Raw genomic sequence first — 24408 nt, 5'->3', positions numbered from 1 at the left:
AGTACCAACTTGACAAACTATCATTGTTGTTTTGATGCGTAGGTAAGAACGGTTCTTGCTAAGCCTGTAGCAGCCACGTAAAACTTGCAACAACAAAGTAGAGGACGTCTAACTTGTTTTTGCAGGGCATGTTGTGATGTGATGTGGTCAAGACATGATGAGATATAAGTTGTTGTATAAGATGATCATGTTTTGTTGAAGTTATCGGCAACTGGCAGAAGCCTTATGGTTGTCTCTTTATTGCATAAGATGCAAGCGCCAAATAATTGCTTTACAATTATCGCTATACGATAGCAATAGTTGCAAGAGCAATAGTTGGCGAGACGACCATGTGACAACACATCGATATAGATCAAGATGATGGAGATCATGGTGTCATGCCGGTGACGATGGAAATCATGACGATGTTTTGGAAATGGAGATCAAAGGCACAAGATGATGATGGCCATATCATGTCACATATTTTGATTGCATGTGATGTTTATCTGTTATACATCTTTTTTTGCTTTGATTGACAGTAGCATTATAAGATGATCTCTCACTAAATTTCAAGATAAAAGTGTTCTCCCTGAGTATGCAGCATTGCCAAAGTTCGTCGTGCCCAGACACCACGTGATGATCGGGTGTGATAAGCTCTACGTCCATCTACAACGGGTGCAAGCCAGTTTTGCACACGCAGAATACTCAGGTTAAACTTGACGAGCCTAGCATATGCAGATATGGCCTCGGAACACTGAGACCAAAAGGTCGAGCGTGAATCATATAGTAGATATGATCAACATAATGATGTTCACCATTGAAAGCTATTCCATTTCACGTGATGATCGGTTATGGTTTAGTTGATTTGGATCACGTGATCACTTAGATGATTAGAGGGATGTCTATCTAAGTTGGAGTTCTTAAGTAATATGATTAATTGAACTTTAATTTATCATGAACTTAGTCCTGATAGTATTAGCATATCTATGTTGTAGATCAATAGCTAGCGTTTAGCTCCCCTGTTTTATTTTTTTGATATGTTCCTAGAGAAAACTAAGTTGAAAGATGTTAGTAGCAATGATGCGGATTCGATGCGTGATCTGAGGTTTATCCTCATTGCTGCACGGAAGAATTATGTCCTTAATGCACCGCTAGGTGACAGACCTATTGCAGGAGCAAATGCGGACGTCATGAACGTTTGGCTAGCTCAATATGATGACTACTTGATAGTTTAGTGCATCATGCTTAACAGCTTAGAATCGGGACTTCAAAGACGTTTTGAACGTCATGGATCATATGGATGTTCCAGGAGTTGAAGTTAATATTTCAAGCAAATACCCGAGTTGAGAGATATGAAGTCTCCAACAAGTTCTATAGCTAAAAGATGGAGGAGAATAGCTCAAGCAGTGAGCATGTGCTCAGATTGTCTGGGTACTACAATCGCTTGAATCAAGTGGGAGTTAATCTTCCAGATAAAATAGTGATTGACAGAATTCTCTAGTCACCATCACCAAGTTAGTAGAACTTCGTGATGAACTATAATATGCAAGGGATAACGGAAACGATTCCCAAGCTCTTCGTAATGCTGAAATCAACGAAGGTAGAAATCAAGAAAGAACATCAAGTGTTGATGGTAGACAAGGCCACTAGTTTCAAGAAAAGGGCAAAGGGAAGAAGGGGAACTTCAAGAAGAACGACAAGCAAGTTGCTGCTCAAGTGAAGAAGCCCAAGTCTGATCCTAAGCCTGAGACTAAGTGCTTCTACTGCAAAGGGACTGGTCACTGGAAGCGGAACTACCCCAAGTATTTGGCGGATAAGAAGGATGGCAAAGTGAACAAAGGTATATTTGATATACAGATTATTGATGTGTATTTTACTAGTGTTTGTAGCAATCCCTCGGTATTTGATACTGGTTCAGTTGCTAAGAGTAGTAACTCGAAACGGGAGTTGCAGAATGAACAGAGACTAGTTAAGGGTGAAGTGACGATGTGTGTTGGAAGTGGTTCCAAGATTGATATGATCATCATCACACACTCCATATACTTTCGGGATTAGTGTTAAACATAAATGAGTGTTATTTGGTGTTTGCATTGAGCATGAATATGATTTGATCATGTTTATTGCAATACGGTTATTCATTTAAGTAAGAGAATAAATTGTTATTCTGTTTACATATATGGTTACACACCCAATGAAAACGGTTCGTTGGATCTCGATCGTAGTGATACACATATTCATAATATTGAAACCAAAAGATGCAAAGTTAATAATGATAGTGCAACTTATTTGTGGCACTGCCGTTTAGGTCATATTGGTGTAAAGCGCATGAAAAAACTTCATGCTGATGGACTTTTGGAATCACTTGATTATGAATCAGTTGATGCTTGCGAACCATGCCTCATGGGCAAGATGACTAAGACTCCGTTCTCCGGAACAATGCAGCAAGCAACAGATTTGTTGGAAATCATGCATACTGATGTATGTGGTCCGATGAATATTGAAGCTCGCGGCAGATATCATTATTTTCTGATCTTCACAGATGATTTGAGCAGATATGAGTATATCTACTTGATGAAACACAAGTCTGAAACATTTGAAAAGTTCAAAGAATTTCAGAGTGAAGTGGAGAATCATCGTAACAAAAATAAAAGTTTCTATGATATGATCGCAGAAGTAAAATATTTGAGTTACGAGTTTGGCCTTCAGTTAAAAACAATGTGAAATAGTTTCACTACTCACGCCACCTGGAACACCACAGCATAATGGTGTGTCCGAATGTCATAACCATACTTTACTAGATATGGTGCGATCTACGATGTCTCTTACCGATCTACCACTATCGTTTTGGGGTTATGCATTAGAGACAGCTGCATTCACGTTAAATAGGGCATCATCTAAATCCGTTGAAACGACACTGTATGAACTATGGTTTGGCAAGAAACCTAAGCTGTCATTTCTTAAAATTTGAGGTTGCAATGCTTATGTGAAAAAGTTTACACCTAATAAGCTCTAACCCAAATCGGAGATGTGCGTCTTCATAGGATACCCAAAAGAAAATGTTGGGTACACCTTCTATCACAGATCCGAAGACAATATATTCGTTGCTTTGAATGGACCCTTTCTAGAAAAGGAGTTTCTCTCGAAAGAAGTGAGTGGGAGGAAAGTAGAACTTGATGAGGTAACTGTACCTGCTCCCTTATTGGAAAGTAGTTCATCACAGAAATCTGTTCCTGTGATTACTACACCAATTAGTGAGGAAGCTAATGATGATGATCATGTAACTTCAGATCAAGTTACTACCGAACCTCGCAGGTAAACCAGAGTGAGATCCGCACCAGAGTGGTACGGTAATCCTGTTCTGGGGGTCATGTTACTTGACCATGACGAGCCTACGAACTATGAGGAAGCGATGATGAGCCCAGATTCCGCGAAATGGCTTGAGGCCATGAAATCTGAGATGAGATCCATGTATGAGAACAAAGTATGGACTTTGATTGACTTGCCCATTGATCGGCGAGCCATTGATATTAAATGGATCTTCAAGAGGAAGACAGACGCTGATAGTAGTGTCACTATCTACAAAAGCTAGAATTGTCGCAAAAAAGTTTTCGACAAGTTCAAGGTGTTGACTACGATGAGAGTTTCTCACTCGTATCTATGCTTAAGTCTGTCCGAATCATGTTAGCAATTGCCGCATTTTATGAAATCTGACAAGTGGATAAACAAAACTGCACTCCTTAATAGATTTGAAGAAGAGTTGTATATGATGCAACAAGAAAGTTTTGTCAATCCTAAAGGTGCTAACAAAATATGCAAGCTCTAGCGATCCATCTTTGGACTGGTGCAAGCATCTCGGAGTTGGAATATACGCTTTGATAAGTTGATCAAAGCATATAGTTTTATACAGGCTTGCAGTGAAGCCTGTATTTACAAGAAAGTGAGTGGGAGCACTACAACATTTCTGATAAGTATATGTGAATAACATATTGTTGATCGGAGATAATGTAGAATTATTCTACAAAGCATAAAGGAGTGTTTGAAAGGAGTTTTTCAAAGAAAGACCTCGGTGAAGCTGCTTACATATTGAGCATCAAGATCTATAGAGATAGAGCAAGACGCTTGATAAGTTTTTCAATGAGTACATACCTTGACAAGATTTTGAAGTAGTTCAAAATAGAACAATCAAAGAAAGAGTTCTTGCCTGTGTTACAAGGTGTGAAGTTGAGTAAGACTCAAAACCCGACCACGGCAGAAGATAGAGAGAGAATGAAAGTCATTCCCTATGCCTCAGCCATAGGTTCTATAAAGTATGCCATGCTGTGTACCAGACTTATTGTATACCCTGCCCTGTGTTTGGCAAGGGAGTACAATAGTGATCTAGGAGTAGATCACTGGACATTGGTCAAAATTATCCTTAGTGGAATAAGGATATGTTTCTCGATTATGGAGGTGACAAAAGGTTCGTCGTAAAGGGTTACGTCGATGCAAGTTTTGACACTGATCCAGATGACTCAAAGTCTCAATCTGGATACATATTGAAAGTGGGAGCAATTATCTAGAGTAGCTCCGTGCAGAGCATTGTTGACATAGAAATTTGCAAAATACATACGGATCTGAGTGTGGCAGACCCGTTGACTAAACTTCCCTCACAAGCAAAACATGATCACACCTTAGTACTCTTTGGGTATTAATCACATAGCGATGTGAACTAGATTATTGACTCTAGTAAACCCTTCGGGTGTTGGTCACATGACGATGTGAACTATTGATGTTAAATCACATGGCGATGTGAACTAGATTATTGACTCTAGTGCAAGTGGGAGACTGAAGGAAATATGCCCTAGAGGCAATAATAAAGTTATTATTTATTTCCTTATATCATGATAAATGTTTATTATTCATGCTAGAATTGCATTAACCGGAAACATAATACATGTGTGAACACATAGACAAACAAAGTGTCACTAGTATGCCTCTACTTGACTAGCTCATTGATCAAAGATGGTTATGTTTCCTAACCATAGACATGAGTTGTCATTTGATTAACGGGATCACATCATTAGGAGAATGATGTGATTGACTTGACCCATTCCGTTAGCATAGCACTTGATCGTTTAGTTTGTTGATATTGCTTTTTTCATGACTTATACATGTTCCTATGACTATGAGATTATGCAACTCCCGTTTACCAGAGGAACACTTTGTGTGCTACCAAATGTCACAACGTAACTGGGTGATTATAAAGGTGCTCTACAGGTGTCTCCAAAGGTACTTGTTGGGTTGGCGTATTTCAAGATTAGGATTTGTCACTCCGATTATCGGAGAGGTATCTCTGGGCCCTCTCGGTAATGCACATCACTTAAGCCTTGCAAGCATTGCAACTAATGAGTTAGTTGCGGGATGATGTATTACGGAACGAGTAAAGAGACTTGCCGGTAACGAGATTGAACTAGGTATTGAGATACCAACGATCGAATCTCGGGCAAATAACATACCGATGACAAAGGGAACAACATATGTTGTTATGCGGTCTGACCGATAAAGATCTTCGTAGAATATGTAGGAGCCAATATGAGCATCCAGGTTCCACTATTGGTTATTGACCGGAGACGTGTCTCGGTCATGTCTACATTGTTCTTGAACCCGTAGGGTCCGCACGCTTAACGTTACGATGACCGTTTCATTATGAGTTTATATACTTTGATGTACCGAAGGTTGTTCGGAGTCCCGGATGTGATCACGGACTTGACGAGGAGTCTCGAAATGGTCGAGACATAAAGATTGATATATTGGACGACTATATTTGGACACCGGAAAGGTTCCGGGTAAGATTGGGACAATACCGGATCACCGAGAGATTATCGGAACCCCCCGGGAGGTATATGGGCCTTATTGGGCCTTAGTGGAAAGGAGGGGAAAGGAGCAAGGGAGGGGGCGCCCCCCAAGCCCAATCCGAATTGGGAAGGGGGCCGGGCCCCCTTTCCTTCCTCCCTCCTTCCTCTTCCTTCCCTCTCCTACTCCTAATAGGAAAAAGGGGAGTCCTACTCCCGGTGGGAGTTGGACTCCCCCCCTTGGGCGCGCCACCCTCCTTGGCCGGCCCCCTCCTCCACTCCTTTATATACGGGGGCAGGGGGGCACCCCAGAGACACAACAATTGATCATTGATCTCTTAGCCGTGTGCGGTGCCCCCCTCCACCATAATCCTCGATAATATTATAGCGGTGCTTAGGCGAAGCCCTGCGACAGTAGAACATCAAGATCGTCACCACGCCGTCGTGCTGACGGAACTCATCCCTGACACTTTGCTGGATCGGAGTCCGGGGATCGTCATTGAGCTGAACGTGTGCAAAAACTCGGAGGTGCCGTAGTTTCGGTGCTTGATCGTCGGGCCATGAAGACATACGACTACATCAACCGCGTTGTTATAACGCTTCCGCTTCCGGTCTATGAGGGTACGTAGACAACATTCTCCCCTCTCGTTGCTGTGCATCACCATGATCTTGCATGTGCGTAGTATTTTTTTTTGAAATTACTACGTTCCCCAACATGATGATGCAGTGCTTGAATGTGAGCTTGAGGTAAGGTCTAAGGCACCGGTCGCGCTGTGGTCCTGCTCCGAGATCGAATCTGGTGCATGGACAACGGCATCCGTGGGGTTCTCGGGCTGATAGGACACCCAACCTGATGAGGAAGCAGTACGAGGCTGCAGGAGGCAAAAAGCTGGCTAATTCGGCATGCAATATGATGATGCCGAAGGTAAAAAGCTAGTCGGGGACGAAGATGTACCTGCTTCCAATGTTGTCACCTATCAGAAGATTGGACATCGAGCTCTTACGATCACAGTGTGGAATCTGTATGGGCCACCAATGTTGGTGCTAAAACCGACAGATCTTGAGTAGGGAGTCCCAAACTTGATGATCTGAGCTAGATGGTAACATGAGAGAGTAGGGACACGATGTTTACCCAGATTCGAGCCCTCTTGATGAGGTAAAACCCTACGCCCTGCTTCTGATATATTGATGGTGATGGGGTATAGAGTGTAGTATGATCTACCTCGAGATCCTATTGAGGGAGTTATAATCTCTAAAACCTTGTAATCATGCCTCTAAGACTAAACCCCCACGGTTTACATAGGCACCGGGGATATCTAGGGTTTAAACATGGTCGGTTACAATCTAGGGATAAACATGCCAACCATTTGAATATGCTTGAAGTGTATGCCGAGCCTCCAGGAGATCTTCATATTGATTATGCCGAGGGCTAGGGCTTGCATGACACTAGTCTTTAGTGGGTTCTCGGTCCTCATCCTGGCACAAAACTGGTGGACCGACGTGCCGAACACCCCCTTTTCTAGGACACCAATACTAGCGGTGCTCGGTCTGGACACTGCTAGAGGGCAATGTGAAGGAAATATGCCCTAGAGGCAATAATAAAGTTATTACTTATTTCCTTATATCATGATAGATGTTTATTATTCATGCTAGAATTGTATTAATCGGAAACATAATACATGTGTGAATACATAGACAAACAGTATGTCACTAGTATGCCTCTACTTGACTAGCTCGTTGAATCAAAGATGGTTAAGTTTCCTAGCCATAGACATGAGTTGTCATTTGATTAACGGGGTCACATCATTAGAGAATGATGTGATTGACTTGACCCATTCCGTTAGCATAGCACTTGATCGTTTAGTTTGTTGCTATTGCTTTCTTCATGACTTATACATGTTCCTATGACTATAAGATTATGCAACTCCCGTTTACCGAAGGAACATTTTGTGTGCTACCAAACGTCGCAACATAACTGGGTGATTATAAAGGTGCTCTACAGGTGTCTCCGAAGGTACTTGTTGGATTGACGTATTTCAAGATTATGATTTGTCACTCCGATGGTCGGAGAGGTATCTCTGGGCCCACTCGGTAATGCACATCACTATAAGCCTTGCAAGCATTGCAACTAATAAGTTAGTTGCGGGATGATGTGTTACAGAACGAGTAAAGAGACTTGCCGGTAACGAGATTGAACTAGGTATTGAGATACCGATGATCGAATCTCGGGAAAGTAACATACCAATGACAAAGGGAACAACGTATGTTGTTATGTGGTTTGACCGATAAAGATCTTCGTAGAATATATAGGAGCCAATATAAGTATCCAGGTTCCGCTATTGGTTATTGACCGGAGACGTGTCTCGGTCATGTCTACATAGTTCTCGAACCCGCAGGGTCCACACGCTTAAAGTTCGATGACGGTTATATTATGAGTTTATGTGTTTTGATGTACCGAAGGAGTTCGGAGTCCCGGATGAGATCGGGGACATGACGAGGAGTCTCAAAATGGTCGAGACATAAAGATCGATATATTGGACAACTATATTCGGACATCGGAAAGGTTCCGAGTGATTCAGGTATTTTCGGGGGTACCGAGGAGTTACAGGAATTCGTATTGGGCCTTAATGGGCCATACGGGAAAGGAGAGAAAGACCTCAAAGGATGGCCGCACCCCTCCCCATGGGCTGGTCCGAATTGGACTAGGGGGGGGGGGGGGGGGGCGCCCCCTTCCTTCCTTCTCCTTCTCCTTTTCCCTTCTCTTTCCTTCCCTCCTACTCCTACTACTTGGAAGGGCTCCTAGTTCTACTAGGAAAGGGGGAATCCTACTCCCGGTGGGAGTAGGACTCCCCTAGGGCGCGCCATAGAGAGGGCCGGCCCCTCCCCTCTTCCACTCCTTTATATACGGGGGCAGGGGGCACCCCAAAGACACAACAATTGATCCCTTGGATCTCTTAGCCGTGTGCGGTGCCCCCCTCCACCATAATCCACCTCGATAATATCGTAGCGGTGCTTAGGCGAAGCCCTGCGTCGGTAGAACATCATCATCGTCACCACGCCGTCGTGCTGACGAAACTCTCCCTCAACACTTGGCTGGATCGGAGTTCGAGGGACGTCATCGAGTTGAACGTGTGCAGAACTCGGAGGTGCCGTGCGTTCGGTACTTGATCGGTCGGATCGTGAAGACGTACGACTACATCAACCGCGTTGTGCTAACGCTTCCGCTTTCAGTCTACGAGGGTACGTGGACAACACTCTCCCCTCTCGTTGCTATGCATCACCATGATCTTGCGTGTGCGTATGAATTTTTTTGAAATTATTACGTTCCCCAATACAATGTTGAATGCTGCTAATTAGGGGTTTCCCTACTAGAAATCTATGTGTCGTGGTATTTTGGTGCTTGATTTCACTACAATTTGTTTTGACTTCTCCGTCTCCCTTCGTAGTTGGATCTGGCGGGATGAGAATCATGTATGTGTCGCTGATTGCTTTGTAGGGTAGATGTGTGTGATATTTTCGGGGGCAGAGTCGATGTTGTGGAGTTTGTGGTTGCTTCCAGCCATGAAGCTTGCGGGCGCTCCACTGATTTGATCTCTTCTGAACCCATGGACAGTTGTGGTGGCGAAGCGTAGTTCCGAGAAGTGGATGAGAATGTTGGTTCGTGCAACAGTGAGTGGCTTTGTCATCACGTATGCCAAAAGCAAGCTGAACGTCCATCAGAAAAAATGTATGCAGGAATTTGTGTGCGCATGTGTGGCGAGGATGATTCATTAACTAAAAAAACACTTTTTATAAGCACTTTTTAGATTATTTTCTCATGTGTTGTTTCAGAAAACTCTGTAGGGTAAACTGTTGCAATCCAACAGTCACTCGACAAGGTTTGGTTGCACTGCATTGATGCGGTTTCTTGGTCTGATGATCAGAGATGGTAAGTATGTAAGCATTGAGCAGTTTAAGTGTTTTGGCGATGCTATCACATTGGATACCACGTACAAAGCTAATCTATATGACTTATCGTATGGTCATTTTGTTGGTGTCAACAATCACTTCCAAAGCATTATTTTTTTGGTGGGGTGCTAATGAGTGATGAGAAAATCGACACTTTCAAGTGGATACTTGTAGAGTTTTTCCAGATGATAGGAGCTCCACAGCCACAGACAATCCTTACACATAAAAAAATGCTCCCGCTTAGTTGTGAATATTGATTTTCTATTTAAGCCTGTTGTGAAAATGTTTTCCCTGTTATGTATATTGATCTTCATTAAATATCCAAATATCATCTAAGAAGACTAGCACAAATTTTCTATATTTTGCAAAGATGGAGTTCATTAGCTCCTGGAAAGTTGATGGGGCATTAGTAAGCCCAAAAGGCATTACTAGGTACTCAGGATCCCATAAGTATTTCGGATATCAGTGAACCAGGGGTGTAGCATTTCTGACAAAACATGAGAAATTTGATAAAAGATACTCCCTCCGTTCGGAAATCTAATGCGCATAGATTCAATCCCATGTACCAATGCATGTGCTGGCACTACATTTTGGATGAGAAAACCCCATGTACCAATGCATGTACCAATGCATGTACCAATGGCTCACTTGCACGCGGGCGATGGTGTGCCCTGAATGACCGTGGGCGTGGGGACAACGACTAGGGTGAGCGCGTGTGTTAGGCGAGAAAGATAAGGGAAGGAGAATCGAGTCCGTGCTCTACTGCAAGGAAGGAAACCAGTAATTGCTCCCGTGATTCTAGCGGGGGTATTCTCATCCAAACAAGGTCTGCAAGGCAAATGCGCACTACATATCAAAATACGGAGTAGTAGCTAACTTCAGAAGAAGAACACGAGCTGAGGAAAGTGAAACTGGCGACGCAAGAAGGGAAAGGTTGAACTAGGTTTTGTTCATTTGTCGTGCCAACATCCACCCGCTCTCCAGCTTATGCTCCCTCCATTCCTAAATATAAGTCTTTGTAAAGATTTCACATGAATCACATATGAATGTATATAGATGCATTTTAGAGCGTAGATCCATTTATTTTGCTCCGTATATAGTCGATAATAAAATCTTACAAAGACTTATATTCAGGAACGGGGAGTATATCACAAGCTAGGAGCCTCGACGAAGTCCACTTTATACTAAAAAAAAAGCAGTCAGTGACTGTTTGGGGATGAATTAAGAACTGGCGCTAATCTAGCGTTGGATCTCCACGAAACGGTATCCTCGCATCTGGGCCGTTGCTTATCTGAAGGCGTTGCGGTGCCTAACTGAAGATGGGCTTGCTTCCCTGACACCGCCGCCGCCGCCGCCGCTGTCCCCGCCCCGCCGCCGCAGAGACACACTCCTCTCTTCCCTACTCGACCGCAGCCACCCGACGTCGCCCATCGACGACGAGACACTAACGCCCTCGTCAGCTGCCGCCGCCGCCGGACTGCAGCCACCCGATGCCCTCCTCTGCCCCCGACGACGCCACCCTACCTCCTTCCTTTCCTTCCTGCTTCCTGGTATGGCGGTGAGCGCGCGGGGATGATGGAGGCCGTCGGCTCCGGTGACGCGACAGTGCAAGGCAGCCGATTTCAAGACATCGGGGAGGGGGACAGAGCCGACCCCATGACGCCGCCAGATCTGTCCCCGCCGATCCCTTCACGGCTGGGGAAGCCCACCTCATCTTTCTCAAGGCTCAAAGGACGTTGGAAATCCTCCACGGTATCTTGTTCTTTGACCCTGGATTAATTACCTTACTGTTACCGTGCCTGCACTCCTTTAAATTGGACGGAACGGAATACCTCGCTTCGTAGATGGGCGAATCACTGTTAATCTTGTTCAATCTGCTATACTGGAGTAGCAATTTATGTTAGTTCTGTTATATAGTTTAGTGTTAGTAATTGTCTCACTGTATATGTATGTAGCCTGTATAATTTTGTAGTGATAAACTAGGCAGTACATTTGTCTTGAGTGTTTGAGAATAGCATAAGTGATGACGGCATAGGGCTCACGGTGGTCTGTGTAGTAACTTTGGACTGTAAAACGTGTGAAAATTGCTGCCTGTTCGTACGGTACTTTGGCATGGACAGTCAATGTGATCCGCTATTCTGCATTAAATTAGATATAATCTACATATGGTAGTACAAGGGGTCGTGTACATTACTCCAAATGGATATGAGCAGGTGGGTTTGCTTGGGATAAGGTCATAAGACTAGCAAGAATGGACGAGCACGCTTCAAAGATATCGGTTCCTACCCGCTATCACTTATCTGATCCACTTGTCTTGTTATGCAGCATCTATTTTAGTGCTAGTTACATCCGTTTTAGCCACAAGTAATATGGATCGGAGGGATCAGTACACCATGATTCAACATGTGATTTTTTTTTCTAATGACGCAACTTGAACTCAGCTTATTTCCTATGCGGCTTACTTTCTTTGTCACCTTTGGTCCTTATATTGTTTTCTTGTAAATGGCTGGATATAAGCGGATTCAATGTTTTTCCCTTTAGAACAAACTTGCAGAATAGTATCATGAAAATTCAATGAAATTGATATTCTCTTCAGGTGACAAATTATGGTATGGAAAATGAAGACATGTTTGTGCCACTTGATCCGCGACTAGTTTGGGTAAAAAACCACAATGTGAACAGAAGGAAGAAGCGGGTGCCGTCATCGTCTGATCTCAAACTACTTTCGCTCAATCGTCTTAAACAGCAGCAAGCTTGTGAGGATAACCGCAAGGTGGCTGTGAAGGATGTAAGTTGGTGGAAGAAGTGGGTGGCAGTGTGGATGGATGTGGTGAGTAGGAAGAAGTGGGTGGCATGTACAGGCATATTCATCATGCTCATGCTTGTCATGGCTGCCATCCCGCATGACGAGGACTACCATGACTTTGCCGACCAACGCACACTTTTCCTTGGTAATTAACCTCTGGTTCACGCTCTCTGTCCCATTATCAGTTTTCCTTTTGAAGAGTAGATTCAGCTAAGTTAAGCTCCATTCAAAATAAATGATTCTGATTATCAACACCGGGTACCTGTGCCCTCTGCATATAGAATAAATCATGAACATTTTTTTTTCTGTGCAAGGAAAGTCTGGTGTAAAGTTATATGGTTTAATACTCTTGATAACCACGAATAGCATTTATGCCTTATTTGCAGGGATCCCTAATACGCTGAATGTGATCTCAACAATCCCCCTCTTTTTTGTCGGTCTCGCCGGGCTCATCCTTAACCACTGCAAAAGCTATTTCAGGATATGGTGCAGACTTAATGCTCATGCTAATTTTGGTTCCTGTTTTAACTCGAATTAAGATTTGAAGCACTCTAATGTTTATCCTGCTGGCAGGTCACAGGGGGATCTCTACACACTCTTTGCTACTGTCATTGCTTCTGGCTTTGGTTCATGCTATTACCATCTCAACCCAAAAAATGGCACCCTATTTTTACACAGATTGCCAGTAAGTCTTCCCTAGACCTTCTATGCGGTAGATATAACATTCAGCACCTTCTTGTTCCTACTTTCGTGATATTAATATACTGACGGATTACATAATGGTCTTTTTGTCAAGATGGTGACCGCTTTCACATTTTTTGAGGTCATTTTCGTTATTGAAAATTTGGATGATTGGGCAAGACCAAAGTCCCTTGCATCAACAAGCTACTGGTTATGGGCAGCAGGTTAGTGTTGTTCCTCTCAATATAATGCATGCATTTTCATTATTTCTGTAGGTTGCTATTTGTGATTCACCTCAATTTACTGTGTTTTTTATAGTTAGTTTCCTCACAAGACATGAACTTATTGTAGCTCTTACTGAAAGTGCAATCTAATATGACCTAAGTTATACAATCTGATTTTTTTTCTGTTCTTCAAAATAATTTCAGGATTGTACATCCTTGCTAGATTAGAAGAGGTTGCGGACAAACGAATTTATAGGTGGACTCTTCAGATTGTTAGTGGGCATACTCTTGGTCATTTATGTGCTTTGATGGTACCTCTTTTTTTGATTCTCATGTTAGCAAAAAAGACAAGGCCAATTGAACTAGAAAGGTATGAAATGATAATTCCATAGACTGCATGATTATCTGTACTTCTAGTTTTTTATGTGTTAAGTGGAATTTGATTCAACTGCGCACACTAGTTTTTACCAAAATTAATCTGGTGAGCATCTGTGCAACAAATTCGCAATGACTGCGTCTTCAACGATGCAACCCCTTCGACCAATTCACTGATTGCGCGAATCAAGGATGAAGCTAAGCTCTGGGCAAGGGCTGGCGCCCGTGGCCTGCGTGCCATCCTCCCACAAACCTGGGATGTCCACTGATTTAGATCGCTGACTGTAACCGCTCCTCTTCAGAGGCTGTAACAAACTCTATCTTTTCAATACAAAGAAACGCAAGTCTTTTGCGTTTTCTCAAAAAAAAAAAAATCTGTCCAACAAATACTTCCCTCCTTCCTTTCCGAATCTTTGTGGTTCATCATTCATTGTAGTTCTGGTAACAATTTCACCACATTAAGGTGGGATTTGCTCATGCAACATGGTTTTTTGTTTGTGTGGTGAAGGGCATGTGCTTCGAGATGGGGAGTGTGACATCCATGATCCACACAATATATTTGAAGCATTTATTGGATATATATTTATTTAACAATCATCGATTTTTTTAACGCCACTGTCTTGCATAATTTTACAACAACAACAAAGCCTTTCGCACCAAACAAGTTGGGGTAGGCTAGAGCTGAAACCCATAAGATCTCGCAACCAAGTCATGGTTCTGGCACATGGATAGCAATTACATGCACCCCTGTCCATGGCTAGTTCTTTGGTGATACATTTTCTTTTGGGTTTCATCTCCATAAGAGTGGCTGAGTTTTGACGTTGGCTCACCAAGTCTTTCATAACCCTCCTCCTTTACCCGGGTTTGGGACCGGCCACTTTCTTTAATAAGTTTGCCATACATTTTTCATTGTGGTTTCGACTATGCCATGTTTCGTTGCTTTCATTTGCTTATACATTTTGTCCATCACCAGAGTTTCCATTGGCCTGTAATTATATTGTGGTTGTTATGTTAACCAAGGTGTTGTAATAATACTCTTATGTATCAACTATTCAACCATATGCAGTACATGTTTTATGTCAAGCGAAGAGTATAATTTTGATTATTGCATGATCTGACAATTTCTCTCATTTCAGACGCATGGCTCCAGTGCATCATCAACTAAAGCTTACTTTCATGGTCTGCTTGTTGGTGCCCAAGTTGATCTGCCTCTGGGTGCCCAAGATACAGGTATGATAATCTGTCGATCCATGTCTGAACAAATAAGAGTCGCCCCACATATCGACCATGTCGCCACTTTGATGAGAGGCCCAACACTATACTCATTTTCACTAACCTCCCACGACAATTGATGCATTTCATGCCATATTATGTGTATTATATTACTCCCTCCGATCCATAGAAAGTGTCGTAGCTTTGAATTAAGACTGAACTAACCTTAATTCAAACTGTGACACTTATTTGGATTGAGGGAGTATTATGTAGGTGATTATACACTGATAACTTTACTTCCATGTGTCTTCTACATCTAGTATGCCTTCTCCATGGTTTATAGTTTACTAAGATGTGGCTCTCTAGCATACGTGTCATTCTTGTTTTGATATTTAATTTTTTCCATAATCTAATCGACTTCTTTCCCACTCATGCAAACTAGGAAGTGCTTTTTCACGTGTGACTTAGGGCTAGTTCTTTTGGGGCTTATGGGTGGCTGCCAAAATAAGCTGCCCCATACCCAGCTTACTGACCATGTTGTTCTTTGAATCAGGTTAGTGTCAACATTTGCGAAGTCGGCATTTTGATGTGGGAGTTTGGTGCTCGTTCTGTTAATCAGGCAAAGATCTCTGACCAGCGAGCAGTGTTAGAAACCCCAATTCGTGCTTGGGAGATGGTGTCGCGAATTCATGGCCTTTGGGGGATGGACATTTACAAGAATAAGGTGCATCAGTTTTTACAGAGTGTGCGGCCGGATGAGTCTTTTTTTGGATTATGGGGCACGCCGGGTGTTGGCAAGACGCGACTTCTTTCACTCATTGCTGCTAGCTATGCCGATTCATTCCGTCACATATTATTTCTTGATGGTGGCAGTAGCGTGATAGTTATGCAACATCATCTTGCTTCTTTCTTGAAATTGGATTGGGAGATGATGTCGTCGTTACAGGAGCATTGCCGAGCTAAGATCATCACTGACATTCTAGTGCAAGACAGTTTTTTGCTTCTATTAGACAACGTGCATGATAGACCCTACCCAGACTTGGTAGCTATTGGTTTACCGATTCCTCTTGGGTGTCATCAGAAGGTTGTTCTTACATCGAGGAACCAGAGGATGTGTGAACGCATGGGATGCCCGATATCAAACATTGTGCAGATGAAGTGCCTCGGGAACGAAGATGCTTGGAGACTTTTCAAGTACCATGCGGGAGTCAAAATCACAGAAGCTGATGCTGAAATTTATGATTATGCAAAACAGGTGTATTTCTGTAGAATATTTTATAGCTACACTTCTAATCATTGTTGGTGCACTAATTTGTAATTTACTTGGTACTAGATGGTTTCTTCATGTCGTGGGTTACCTAGAGCCATATGTGCCATTGGCAAAGGTGTTGCTCGAGTGACTTGTGGTGGTAAGAATCTAGTTGCTTGGCAGTTCGCCTACAAGCAAAGCATGGGCAGAAATCTACATCCCGAGCAAATGGAAGAACTAGCGTTTGTTCTGGTTTAGGTAAGTGAAAACTGTGAAGTTGTGATAGCTGATGGTATATGCATGATGCTCAAGAAATGCCCCTGGCAAAAACATATGTATAATTCTCATTGCAAGGCTTGAATAAATTCCAAATGGATGCCTTCTTCATATTGGTGAAGGAATCTTCCCTTGCTGTAAATCATTCCAGAGTTTGCTTAGCATTAGAGTTTTGGAAACCGTTGGGATTCATGTCCCTGACAGCTCTTCATATGCATATTTTCATTTCCTGCTCAAACTCCAGGTTTGCCTCACCTGGGTACCGTGTCCAATGGATAAACTTGCACGGGGGATTTCCTTTTTAGAGCTTCAGGAGTTGCATTTGGTACCAGCTTTCTTTGTTGATATTTTCTTCTTGAGGACAATTCAAGGGATTAGATGTAATAAAACACTGAGAGAACACATAACTGAATAATCTGTGCTAGGCATAGCTGTAACTTTAGCTGCACCAGTATTGGCAGGATATGAAGTTGCATGATCAGTAGCCTGCCTCTCTAAGTCTTGCATCTGAGTCCAGCGGATAGACTTTGATGGAAGATTTACTCGCACAAGTTGTAGTATTAGGCGGCACATTGAATATGGCTGAGTGTAAAAAGGAGTAGATAGCACAAGCCCTAGGATTTGTGTGACATTTGCACAGCAATGAAATGGGAATCAAGTGCCTTGCGCACAAGTGCATGTAATTACTATTTACTCCCTTTGTAAACTAATATAAGATCTTTTAGAAAACTAAAGAGTGATCTAAAAGATAGGCCTAGCCTCTGCTTTAGCTTTGCAGTTGATTTCACTCTGGTAGTGCACATTTTCCCCAATGTCTCTTTTATGCCTGCTCATGTGAAGGACCGCTGCTCTGGTTGGACTTCATTTCTTGTTGGTGTCACAATCAGGAGTTGAAGAGTCCAAATGGCGGCAATTTGATGCTTACTTGTGAATATGTTGTGATGTGTTTGAGGATACAATAATAATAATAATAATACTTTCTAGTGTGTGTTTTCTTGACTTGTCAGTCTTCTGATGTGTAAACAGAGAGCAAAACACCTTCATGCTGCCATGCGAATGCAAGAGAAGAACAGACTTTTTGTGGATGCTAAATTCTGTGTTTGTCTGCAGTCTGTCTCATTCTGTCATTCGTCTTAGAGCATCTCCAACAGCCGCGTAATGCGCCACGCGCAAAAAAAGCATTTGAGGTGCTCCGTTTGTCTGGTTTGGCGCGGCCGACAACGGTGGCTCCAGCAGACGCGTCAAAATTGAGCGCGCGCGTAGCTCCAGCGGCCGCGCTAAAATGCAGCGCGCGCTAAACAGTGCGTACATTTTTTTAATAAAATTCATAGATAGAAGAAACGATACATAGATATTTTACATAGTTCCATAGCATAGATAGATAAAAATTATTTAGATAGTGCAAGGACATAGATAAAAACTACTAGTGCAGCTACAGCCTACTCCCAGTCGTCGTCGTCATCGTTATCGTCGCCATCCTCGCTGGTCGGATCCGAGGTATCGAGCCACATGTCTTTCCAACGATCATCATCAGATGTAAAGATCGTCTCACCACCATTCTCAACTACATCGCACTGGGATAGCGCCAGGGCCTTCCGCCGACGCCTGTCCAACCGCTCAGCGCGGCGCCTTTGCGTCTCCTCCTCGCGGCGCCTTGCCCAGTAGGCTTTCTCGTAGGATACGTCCTCCGGGTGTGTTGGCGCCACTCCGCCATGACCCGCTCGTTCTCATGGGCGACGAGGAGGCGGTTCCGCCGCTCAGCGTGCTCCGCACGGTCTTGTGCCGTGCGAAGATGAGGCGGCGGGGCGACGTCCAGCGCCTGCTGCAGCGTGTGGACATCGTGGAAGTTCATCTGCTGGCGCGGCCTGCCTAGGCGCCACGCCGCCGCGTCGTACGCGCGGGCGGCCTTGTGCGCCGTCTCGAAGGTGCCGAGGCCGAGCCGGAGTTGGCCGGACCGTATCTCCGAGTAGAACCCGCCGTTGGGGCGCTGGCGGATGCCGCGGTAGCCTGACACTCCTCGGCGGCACGGCGGCATGGTGGTGGGGCGCTGGAGTGGTGGCGCGGGTGGCAGCGGAAGCAACCGAGGAAGCGGTGAAGGGGCGTGTGGCAACGGAAAAGGAAGAGAAGCGTGTGTAATAGGCGTGTGGCGCGCGCCGCATTTTATAGGCGCGCCGGAAGCAGTGCGGCAAAAAAAGCGCGCGACCTGCCGCCTTTTCCCCCGCGCGCGCAAACCGTTCCCGCGCGCGTGATTTTCCCGCCACCGCTGGAGCGCGCCGAAACGTCCCGCGCGCCCAAAGACTCGGTTTACCACGCGCGCGCTTTTTTTACCGCGGCTGTTGGAGATGCTCTTAGAACTTTTGCCCGTGAGCACTCCGGGCGGTTGGCCTTTTTGATATTATATTATAATTGGGGTCGTCCGATCTCCTTTTTCTCTATGAGAAAAGTCCATATTTCAATCTCAAACTAATCACGCGGTTTGAAACACCCTCAACTTAACACAGTTTAAAAGACAAAACCCTGGTCTCAGTTTTGGCCTGGTCAACTGGTTTTGACTGAAGTCAAAGCTCATTGCACGTTGGTAGTTTCCTCGTCGGTTAGGAGGGCCAGATGGAAGCTGCCGTTCGTCTCCGAGTCTCCAAGTATAGCCTGCCTGACGAACAAGACGACTGTTGGTCGTGGATCAAGCCCTCTCTGTCAGGGAGCCTACGCACGGCCTTCTTCTTCCTATGCTTTTCTTCAGTCAGTGGAGCATTTCTCCTCTTACAGATTGATCTTGGAGAGGCGCGTTAGTTACGACTTCACGCACACACGCGAAGCACAGGCACGGTGTCGGCGGCTGCGGCCGGATGAATTTTCGCCCCGCGACCACTGTAACGACAACGGACTAGACACTGGTGGAAAAACAGGCTTCCGTCCAGCCCCATAAGTCGCGAAGCTGTAGGAACCGCGACTAATGGGACCTTTAGTCGCGGTTCTGGAGGTGAACCGCGACCAAAGGCCTGGGCCCAGGGCGCTCGGTGGCCAGCTGGCGCACGTGAGGGTCTTTAGTCGCGGTTGGCGAGGACAACCGCGACTAAAGGCCTTCGGGCACCTTTAGTCACGGTTTGCCAGGCCAACCGCAACTAAAGCCCCTCCCCTATATATACCCATCCAGCAGCCAACACTTAGCCATTTGGAGCCATTCTCTTCACAAGTGGGTGTAGGTTTGCTTTTGGTTCCTCTTATGCACATAAGGTGTTTGATGAAATGCCCCAAGAGCATGAAACAAACATGACATGAAGTGTTGGAGCCACACTCCTCGATCGCGGTTAGCAACTTGATGAACCTTTGATGTGTCATTGGTAAAATATGCATGTGTGCAGTTCATTGTTTAATTTATATTGTTTGTAGCTAGTTAGTTTAACAAATGCATGATGGTTAATTATATATTTTATATTATAATAATGCAGATGAATCGGCAATGGATGTACGGTAACCGACTCTCCGGCGAGTTCACTACGGGTTTGAAAGATTTCCTCGTAGTGGCTAATGCGAACAAGCAGGGGGGTTTTGTTATCTGTCCATGTGTTATCTGTAAGAATCAGAAGGGTTACTCTTCCTCAAGAGATGTTCACATGCATCTGCTTCGGCACGGTTTCATGCCAAGCTATAATTGTTGGACCAAGCATGGAGAAAGAGGGGTTATAATGGAAGAAGATGAAGAAGGGGATGATTTCATCGATGAAAGCTATCTTGCTCATTTCGGTGATACTTTCATGGAGGATGCTGAAGGTGAAGGGGAAGGTGAAGAAGAGGCACGTGATGATCCCGTTGATGATCTTGGTCGGACCATTGCTGATGCACGGAGACGCTGCGAAACTGAAAAGGAGAGGAAGAATTTGGATCGCATGTTAGAGGATCACAGAAAGGCGCTGTACCCCGGATGCGATGATGGTCTGAAAAAGCTGGGCTGCACACTGGATTTGCTAAAATGGAAGGCAGAGGCAGGTGTAGCTGACTCGGCATTTGAAAACTTGCTGAAAATGTTGAAGAATATGTTTCCAAAGGATAACGAGTTGCCCGCCAGTACGTACGAAGCAAAGAAGGTTGTCTGCCCTCTAGGTTTAGAGGTTCTGAAGATACATGCATGCATCAACGACTGCATCCTCTACCGCGGTGAATACGAGAATTTGAATGAATGCCCGGTATGCACTGCATTGCGTTATAAGATCAGAGGCGATGACCCTGGTGACGATGTTGAGGGCCAGAAACCCAGGAAGAGGGTTCCCGCCAAGGTGATGTGGTATGCTCCTATAATACCACGGTTGAAACGTCTGTTCAGGAACAAAGAGCATGCCAAGTTGTTGCGATGGCACAAAGAGGACCGTAAGTCGGACGGGGAGTTGAGACACACCGCAGATGGAACGCAATGGAGAAAGATCGACAGATGGTTCAAAGATTTTGCAGCTGAAGCAAGGAACATAAGATTTGCTCTAAGTACGGATGGCATGAATCCTTTTGGCGAGCAGAGCTCCAGCCATAGCACCTGGCCCGTGACTCTATGCATCTACAACCTTCCTCCTTGGTTGTGCATGAAGCGGAAGTTCATTATGATGCCAGTGCTCATCCAAGGTCCGAAGCAACCCGGCAACGACATCGATGTGTACCTAAGGCCATTAGTTGATGAACTTTTACAGCTGTGGGGTGGTGTCCGTGTGTGGGATGAGCACAAACAAGAGGAATTTGACCTACGAGCGTTGCTTTTCGTAACCATCAACGATTGGCCTGCTCTTAGTAACCTTTCGGGACTGTCAAATAAGGGATACAATGCATGCACGCACTGCTTACATGAGACTGAAAGTGTACATTTGCCAAATTGTAAGAAGAACGTGTACCTTGGGCATCGTCGATTTCTTCCGAAAATTCATCTAGTAAGAAAGAAGGGCAAGCATTACAACGGCAAGGCAGATCACCGGCCGAAGCCTGCGGAACGCACTGGTGCTGAGGTATTTGATATGGTCAAGGATTTGAAAGTCATCTTTGGAAAGGGTCCTGGCGGACAATCAGTTCCGAAGGGAGCTGACGGGCACGCAGCCATGTGGAAGAAGAAATCTATATTCTGGGAGCTAGAATATTGGAAAGTCCTAGATGTCCGCTCTGCAATCGACGTGATGCACGTTACGAAGAATATTTGCGTAAATCTCCTAAGCTTCTTGGGCGTGTATGGGAAGACAAATGATACAAAGGAAGCACGGCAGGACCAGCAACGTTTGAAAGACCCTGATGACCGGCATCCGGAATGGTTTCAAGGTCGTGCCAGCTACGCTCTGACCAAAGAAGAGAAGGTCATCTTTTTTGAATGCCTGAGCAGTATGAAGGTCCCGTCTGGATTCTCGTCCAATATAAAGGGAATAATAAACATGGCGGAGAAAAAGTTCCAAAACCTGAAGTCTCACGACTGCCACGTGATTATGACGCAATTGCTTCCGATTGCTTTGAGGGGGCTCCTGCCGGAAAATGTTCGAGTAGCCATTGTGAAGCTATGTGCATTCCTCAATGCAATCTCTCAGAAGGTAATCAATCCAGAAGTTCTACCACGGTTACAGAACGATGTGATCCAATGTCTTGTCAGTTTCGAGTTGGTGTTCCCGCCATCCTTCTTCAATATTATGACGCACCTCCTGGTTCACCTAGTCGAAGAGATTTTTGTTCTCGGTCCTGTATTTCTACACAATATGTTCCCCTTCGAGAGGTTCATGGGAGTATTAAAGAAATATGTTCGTAACCGTGCTAGGCCAGAAGGAAGCATCGCCAAGGGCTATGGAAATGAGGAGGTAATTGACTTTTGTGTTGACTTTGTTCCTGACCTTAAGCCTATTGGTCTTCCTCGATCGCGGCACGAGGGGAGACTAAGTGGAAAAGGCACGATCGGAAGGAAATCAACGATATGTATGGACGGCCATTCTCTGACTGAAGCACACCACACTGTACTGACCAATTCCAGCTTGGTGGCTCCGTACTTTGAGAAACACAAGAATATTTTACGCTCGGACAACCCGGGGAAGCCTGAATCCTGGATTAGGAAGGCCCACATGGAGACTTTCGGCAGTTGGTTGAGAAAACATTTAATGAATGACAATGATGTTGTAGATCAGCTGTACATGTTGGCCAAGACACCATCTTCGACTATAACGACTTTCCAAGGGTACGAGATAAATGGGAATACATTTTACACGATCACCCAAGATAAAAAGAGCACCAACCAAAACAGTGGTGTCCGCTTTGATGCAGCAACCGAGAATGGGCAAAAGGTCATATATTATGGTTACATAGAGGAGATATGGGAACTTGACTATGGACCCTCCTTTAAGGTCCCTTTGTTCCGGTGCAAATGGTTCAAGCTAACAGGAGGTGGGGTAAAGGTGGACCAGCAATACGGAATGACAATGGTGGATTTCAACAATCTTGGTTACCTTGACGAACCATTCGTCCTAGCGAAAGATGTCGCTCAGGTTTTCTATGTGAAGGACATGAGTAGCAAACCGAGGAAACGGAAAGATAAGAAAACGATCAGTACATCATGCGATGATCCAAAGCGCCACATTGTTCTTTCAGGGAAAAGAAACATCGTGGGAGTGGAGGACAAGACAGACATGTCAGAAGATTATAATATGTTTGCTGAAATTCCGCCCTTCAAAGTGAACATCGACCCAAGCATTAAGTTAAATGATGAGGATGCTCCATGGATACGGCACAATCGTAAGCAAGCAGGGACACAAGGGAAGAAATGATGTGTAATAATTTATTGTACCAAACTTTGTTGAATGGATCATGTGAACTATATTACCCGTGATGTGTTTGGTGTCCATTTTCGAATGATACATGAAATTTGGAGTGATGTAGTCCATGACGCTCTGCAGAGTCCGGCCGTACCACCATAGCCGACGACCGGCCTCTGGTATATTATTTTGAATTGAATTAGTTTTATTTTTTTGAATTTTTTGATATATTATTTGTAATTTTAACATTTTGAATTGAATTAGTTTTATTTTTCTGAATTTTTTGATATATTATTTGTATTTTTAACATTTTGAATTGAATTAGTTTTATTTTTCTTAATTTTTTGATATATTATTTGTATTTTTAGAATTTTGAATTGAATTAGTTTTATTTTTCTGAATTTTTTGATATATTATTTGTATTTTTAGAATTTTGAATTGAATTAGTTTTATTTTTCTGAATTTTTTGATATATTATTTGTATTTTTAACATTTTGAATTGAATTAGTTTTTTTTTCTGAATTTTTTGATATATTATTTGTATTTTTAGAATTTTGAATTGAATTAGTTTTATTTTTCTGAATTTTTTGATATATTATTTGTATTTTTAACATTTTGAAAAAGAAAAAGTATTTGGAAAATACTTTTAGTCGCGGTTAATGGCAGTTGCGAACCGCGACCAAAGGCCTTTTTTCCACCAGTGAGAGACCGCCACTGAGCATGCGCCATGTTGCGCTACTACTCGGGCCGGCGTTTCCTATCAATGAGATGAAAAGCTGATCCTAGATAAGGTATTGTGCTTTAACATTTTGCTTTTCCCGTGCTAATTAATAACAAGTTATAAAAGATAATCAATATTCGATCTTCATTGATAATTGATTGATTGGCCGTGGTTAGTATTTTAAAAGCATTTCGCTAATATTCACATACTAAGGGCATGTCCAGTGTAGAGACCTTGATGTGATGCTTAGGGAAAACATATAAATAATGATAATCACGTGGTATCTGTCTAAGAGTCACCACGTCTGGTGCTAATTGCAATGCTTTCTCGTTAAATTGATTGGATTGC

At 43.8% G+C, this 24408-nt stretch overlaps 1 protein-coding gene across 1 annotated transcript; it reads left to right on the top strand.

Moving 5' to 3' along the window:
• The first annotated feature begins 11242 nt into the window (after positions 1–11242).
• Positions 11243–16588, top strand: LOC119273538. The gene is made up of 9 exons (XM_037554669.1): positions 11243–11510; positions 12355–12709; positions 12951–13050; positions 13138–13249; positions 13361–13469; positions 13674–13839; positions 14981–15074; positions 15610–16311; positions 16390–16588. Exons 1-9 carry the CDS (start codon positions 11331–11333, stop codon positions 16561–16563), a joined length of 1992 nt encoding a protein of 663 aa, XP_037410566.1. The 5' UTR covers positions 11243–11330; the 3' UTR covers positions 16564–16588.
• Positions 16589–24408: the final 7820 nt, after the last annotated feature.

This window comes from Triticum dicoccoides, chromosome 3A (assembly GCF_002162155.2).
Source record: "Triticum dicoccoides isolate Atlit2015 ecotype Zavitan chromosome 3A, WEW_v2.0, whole genome shotgun sequence".
Lineage (NCBI taxonomy): Eukaryota > Viridiplantae > Streptophyta > Magnoliopsida > Poales > Poaceae > Triticum > Triticum dicoccoides.
This window is presented reverse-complemented; position numbering and strand designations above follow the sequence as displayed.

Coding starts and splice junctions, on each gene's coding strand:
- LOC119273538 (XM_037554669.1), top strand. CDS start 11,331: ATGATGGAGGCCGTCGGCTCCGGTGACGCGACAGTGCAAGGCAGCCGA. Junction 13,840..14,980: donor AGGCCAATTGAACTAGAAAG/GTATGAAATGAT, acceptor CTCTCATTTCAG/ACGCATGGCTCCAGTGCATC. Junction 16,312..16,389: donor TTTATGATTATGCAAAACAG/GTGTATTTCTGT, acceptor ACTTGGTACTAG/ATGGTTTCTTCATGTCGTGG.